The sequence below is a fragment of the Miniopterus schreibersii genome, assembly GCF_964146895.1.
Source record: "Miniopterus schreibersii genome assembly, chromosome: 3".
Classification (NCBI taxonomy): domain Eukaryota; kingdom Metazoa; phylum Chordata; class Mammalia; order Chiroptera; family Miniopteridae; genus Miniopterus; species Miniopterus schreibersii.
This window is the reverse complement of record NC_138103.1, coordinates 73,459,672-73,465,671: the sequence shown is the minus strand read 5'-3', so window position 1 is coordinate 73,465,671 and position 6,000 is coordinate 73,459,672. Positions and strand designations below refer to the sequence as shown.

The 6,000-nt window shown below is 50.0% G+C and overlaps 1 protein-coding gene across 2 annotated transcripts in view; it reads left to right on the top strand.

The window, feature by feature from the left end:
• The first annotated feature begins 2,416 nt into the window (after positions 1–2,416).
• RGS7BP (regulator of G protein signaling 7 binding protein) overlaps positions 2,417–6,000 on the top strand; it is an 85,746-nt gene continuing 82,162 nt past the window's right edge. The window contains exons 1-2 of one of the 2 annotated variants that reach the window (XM_081131480.1): positions 2,417–3,274; positions 4,131–4,297. In XM_081131480.1, coding sequence (XP_080987606.1) covers positions 3,110–3,274; positions 4,131–4,297 — 332 coding nt within the window. In that variant the 5' untranslated portion in view covers positions 2,417–3,109. The remainder of the gene's footprint in view (positions 3,275–4,130; positions 4,298–6,000) is intronic. The other variant, XM_081131481.1, reaches the window with a different exon arrangement.

Genomic DNA, 6,000 nt, shown 5'->3' with positions numbered 1-6,000 from the left:
ACTTTGACCCGTTTATCCCCTCCCTCCACCTCCTGCAAGAAATATGGCATAGAAACCGTGCAGCGCAGTTGTGTTGAGGGGATTTTTTTTCTTTTAATTTGTTGAAATTGTCTCTAGGCAGAAGGGGTGAGGAGTGGGGGCTGGGGGATGGGTCAGAAACCAGATGGTTGTAGCTGGAGTAGAAAGCTACTACTGAGGAGCTTTGAGATGCTCAAATCTGGTGACAGTCACTGTTTCCCTGCAGGGAAGGGATGGTGGCAAAAGGCAACCAGGAGCCTGGCCTCCAGTGTTCTGTTTTCCCCACCCTAGGTCCACACACGTGAAAAATGCAGCCCCTTTTCCTCTAACTCTCTAAAGTACCACCTCCGGCTGAGCAGGCTTTTCTTTAAGTTTGGGGAGTGGGGTAATTAGTGGCAACAAAAGGGAGGTCACAGGACTTAAATAATTTACAAATGATTATTACCTCTCCTTCCTTAAATCCTCTTAGCACCCCCCACCTTCCTCCTCAGCATCTCGACCACTCACTAAATCCCAGCAAATCCCACCAACTCACCTAATGTGTTCCTCAACCTCCCCTCTCTATACATGAGACACAGAAAGAAAACTGGGGTCAAGGGAAAGAGGAACAGAGAGTCGACTAAGAGTTAACCTTTTCTGTCTTCCTATATCTGGGGAGACTGGCCAGCTGAAGAGCCCTTCATCCTGGTCTCTGGGCCGTCTGTCTGGGCCATCTGAACAGCTGGCGGACAGCAGCGCACCAAGGTCTAGGGCTGGAGCTGATACCTCCCTCCCCACTCTGTTAGGGGAAACTGACTCTCAGTTTTTTGTGAAGTAATGTGCAAATACATCCGAGTAGCCATCAGATATCCACTTGTTAGGATTTTTCCTCCCCAACCAAGCACATGGTATCTTTTTCAGCACTAGTTCAACTCTCCAACACCAACGAGGTGTCCTACAATTAATTCAATCCAGTTCGATTCAATCCAATCCACAGGTTTAAGGGCTCAGTCCCACAAGACTGCCCTCACTTCACAGACTAATCACAAGTATCAAGTCCCCAGGTTACCCACAATTTTATCCGACTTGGCTACAAAGTCAGGGGTTCCCACATACCCCCCTCATATTTGATAATTTGCTAGAATAGCTCGCAGAACTTGGAAAGCGCTTTCTTTACCTGTTATTATAAAGAATACAACTCAGGAATAGCCAAATGGAAGAGACGCATAAGTCAAGGTATGGGAAAGGGGACACAAAATTTCCATGCCTTCTCTGGGCAAGGCGCCCTCCCAGCAACTCCATGTCTTCAACCCAGAAGCTCCCCAAACCCCATCAATTAGGGGTTTTATGGAGATTTCACTGTGGTTTTTCATATTAAATCAATCTCCAGCCCCTCTCCCCTCCCCAGAGGTTGGGGGATTGAGCTGAAGTTCTAGACCTCAGGTCAAGGCTTGGTCTTTCTGGTGACACGAGGCTTACCACCTTTATTACTTACTCATGGAATGCCAAGGGTTTTCTCTGTGTCAGGAACTGGGGACAAAGACCAAGCATTGTTCTTATTATACCACCCCACCCCCATTATGTTTACGTAGCTTGCAAAAAATACATAGATCCTAACACTTCCCTGTGGTGTTAGCCTTCCTGGCTGTACCTGGCTCTCCCTAACTGTGTATTCTCCGTGTCCCACTACAAAGTTGACCAGGAACCTCTGATTAGTTCTTCGTTAGGCTTTTATTTGTTCCCCAGTGGCAGACCTCTTTATCTGTCCCCTCCAAATGAACCATTCAGGGCAGTCAGCATTTGCCAGGCATCGGAACTGAATGCCCACTTGGCCTCCCTTCCCGCGGAAGAAAGGGGCTGCCAGTGGTAAGGATGGACTTTAGTGGTCCAGGAACTCACTCCCGCCCTCTTTCCTGCAGGTCCCTGGGTCACTGGTGTCCCATAAAGGAGAAGTCATTCGGAGTGGCTAGGGAGGCCTGTTGGCTCTTACTTGTCCAGGTCTCTCCTGGGAAACTCTCAGAGCCGGGGGACTGAAAACTCTGCAATGCAAAGCCAAAAATTTCACTAATTAAAACAGGATGCGATGAAGACCAGTTTGACTGATGGCCCGAGCGCCTTCTGCCCCACTGGCTTCCTGACCCCCCTCCTCAAAGACAAACAGCAGAAACACCACCACAGCAGAACCCCTGGAGACAAAGCTTCCCTCCTGCCTTACATCTCCCTTTGGAAGTAAAAGCCTCGCCCCCTCCTCGCCTTGAGCTCTGATCGTCCGAGAGCGAGGCCTCGAGCCCGCACTAGTTGATCTGCAATCCCTGTTTTCGGTCCCAGCATGTGACAACGTGCTCCACTCCGATGACACTTTTCGTTTCTAATAATAGAGCAGATGAAGTAATATTGCAATTGATGTTCCGGGGGATGTGATTGGATAAGTGCATAAACTGTGGAGGCGAGGAGGTTGCCTGGACGGATCACATTAGCGGCCCCGTCCTATCCACGCGCAGGACAGCGCACCACGTCAGCCGGACCGATTCCCCGCGTCCGCCAGTCCCGCCACCGGTTCATTTGGGATCCTCACACGGACGGGCCGTGGAGACGAGGGATCGAGGCGGCCCATTAGAGCCAACTGCCTGCTCCGGGGACGGCCAGCCCTTCCAGGCCTGGCGACGGGGGAGGGAGGGAGGGAAGACGCCGGAGCTGGAGCGACGCCCCCACCCCCCACCTTGCGGCGCAGGCTTTGAAAGCGGCTCCCTCTGAATGGAAACTCCGCGCCGCCGGGAGGCGCGTTCCTTCTCGCCCAGCCCGGCGGTCTATGCCGAGGGGAAGGCGGTGCGAGCCTGCGCCAGCGCCCAGATCCCGGGACGGGGCCGGCGATGCTGCTGAGCAGAACTTGAGCGAGCCCCCTCCGCGCTCCTGGCGGAGCGATGCTGCAGGGCGCCGCCGGCGCTCCCCCGGCTCTCCTCCAGGCTGAAGGTTACCCACCCGCGCGGCCGGCCGCAGCCCCGTGAGCCCGCGCCCGGCCTCCTCCGGCTGCTCGGCGGCGCGCAGGGCAGCGACTGGGCCGCCCGGCCGGGGCGCACTGCACCAGAGGCTTCGGCTCGCTGGATGTGTATGCATGAGTTCTGCACCGAATGGGCGCAAGAAGCGCCCCAGCCGGCCCACCCGCTCCTCGATCTTTCAGATCAGCAAGCCCCAGCTGCAGAGCGGGGAGTGGGAACGCAGGGGCAGTGGCTCCGAGAGCGCCCACAAAACCCACCGAGCCCTGGACGACTGCAAGATGGTAGGTGAAGACTGCGCCTTTTTTTTTTTTTTTTTTGGAGAGGAGGTAGGAGAATCGTGTCTGTGAATCGTTTTTTGCTTGAGTGCCAGCCACTCCCCCACCCTCGGTTCCTCCATGCCGATCACGTGCACAGGCACTATTTTTAAATCTGCAGTCCCCTAGATTTAGGGGTGACACCCCGGTGCTAATGGCCCCTCAAAGAAGTGCCACAGCCAGAGTCCTGAGGTCGTGCCTCTGCCCCTCTGAGAACGGTGGATACGGACGACGCCGTGAACTGGCTTGCGCACCCGGGAGGGAAAGGACAGGAGGGGGTGCTGCTTTGTGGGGAGATGGTAGCAAACAAACCCAAGCGGAGCACACGGGCGGTGCGCTCGCTGCGCCGAGATGGGGAGGAAGGTTCCAGCGCAGAGCAGGGGCCGGCCCCTGAGCGGTTCAGTGGCCCCACGGGACGTGAACGGTCTGCGGGTTACCACCCCTCTGGCCTCTGTCCCCACCCCACGCAACTTCAGATCCGTGATGGACGCGCGCTCCACAGGCGGGCTCGCGGCGCCTCTCCAGCGCCCTGGGAGTGGCGACGGTAACCTCAGACCTGCCTCCTCGCTCCTCAGAGGCGGAGTCTGGCCGGCGGGGGCGCGTAGGTCTGGAAACTTACGGGCGAAAAGAAACACTTGCCTAGGACAAAGAGAATTTACCATCTTTGTGTCTTGATCCTGAAATAATTTATAGATTTTTAAGCCGGAGATGGGGGGGGGTGGGGGGTGGGAGACTCAAGTGCCAGTGGAAGCCTGTTTATGTACACCAAAAATAGGGAATTGTCTGATAAGTGTTTCCTGAACGAAACTCACTTCTTTTCCAGCTTGTCCAAGAGTTCAACACGCAAGTGGCCCTGTACCGAGAGTTGGTCATTTCTATTGGGGACGTCTCGGTCAGCTGCCCCTCGCTCCGGGCGGAAATGCACAAGACCAGAACCAAAGGCTGTGAAATGGCCCGGCAGGCACACCAAAAACTCGCTGCCATCTCAGGGTAGGAGACTCTTGGCATTATTTGGTAATTCATATGCAGGGTACATGCATATTGACATCTTTATGGTGCCCAAGGCCTCACAGGTGAACTCTGCAAATGTGGGGTTTTGACCAATCACCCTGAGATCAGGATACTCTAAACAAACAATAGGCCAAATCATACTGGAAGGTAGTGTAATCATCACGCCTCAAGAGTATTTTGTCATCTGCGGCTAAACATCTGCACAAAAGGCCTGTGCAGTAGAGAGAAAGTCTTTGGTAAATCCCAGATTTACTGAACTATTTATACCATGACATAAATTCCTATGATAGCATTTAAAACAAAATCCCTACAATAAAATCTTGGATCTAATTTACTCTCTTCGCTCTAGTATACAAAAGGGAAGGTTTTTGTTGCTGTTTTGTAATATTTTTGTGCCTTTGGGGGGGATGTAATTGACATATAGCATTATATTAGTTTCAGCTATATAACATAATGATTTAATATTTGTATACACTGTGAAATGATCACAATAAGTCTAGTTAACTAACATCTGTCACCATACAGATTATTTTTTTTCTCATGATGAGAACTTTTTTTTTTTTTTTTAATATATCTTTATGGATTTCAGCGAGAGGAAGGGAGAGGGAGAGAGAGAGATAGAAACATCAAGGATGAGAGAGTCATTGATTGGTTGCCTTCTACACAACCCCCACTGGGGATTAAGCCCACAACAGGGGTATGCACCCTGACTGGGAATCAAACTGCAATCTCCTGAATCTCCGGGATCATGAGCAAGGCCAGCAGGGCTCACGACGAAAACTTTTACTCTCTTAACAACTTTCAAATTCGCAATACAATGTTAGTGATTATGAATGTCATACTGTACATTACATCTGAAAGGGAAGTTTTAATATAAGAAAACTTTTTAAAGATTGGGATAATTCACAAATCTAACTAAACCTAACCTGTTCATGCCCCCCAGTTATTTTTATGTATTTTTTAGCACATTTATGGATTTCCAAGCTTATTTTAGGTGATAATACAGTGAGTAAAAACTCCCTTGGGACTCTATCCGCTTCTTCCTGATCTCTCAATATGGGGGGAACAATTAGTCATGGATTTTGTTAACAGTTCCTATTTTCACATAAGTACATATAGAAAGGAAACACGGAAACTTTTATACAAATACAGGAAGTGTTTGGTTCAGCCTGGATATAGCCTTTATCTGTTTACCTGTGTGGATATGGCTTTATCAGAATGCACGTGCAAGTTAGACTCACTTGATAATGTTGCAGAATGATCACTTGAAGGAATTATATCTAATTTACCTACTTGAAAGGACCATTCTTTGCCATCTTTAATGCCAGTATTATGCGTAGTGGATATTACTGGGATATAAAGATTAGAAAGCCATATGTTGCCTCTCTTAATTACTAGTTTACATTTGAAAACAAGCATTTTCTACCATGAAAATAGATACACTCTACTAATCTCCTTGAAGTGAGAGAGAAATAAAATGTTACAACCCTACTTTACTCAGTAGAAATATTGAAAAGCCTTAGCCCTTTCTGTTTTAACTGTAATTCTGTACTTAGCTGGAAGTGAATCTGGGAGTGACTCAAGAAGGTGGAAGGAAATTAAGTGTTTCGGGTGGGGGAAGAAATGCAGCTGTGATACATACCAGATAAGAGTGGAGGAAAACAATCAGAAACACAAAGGGG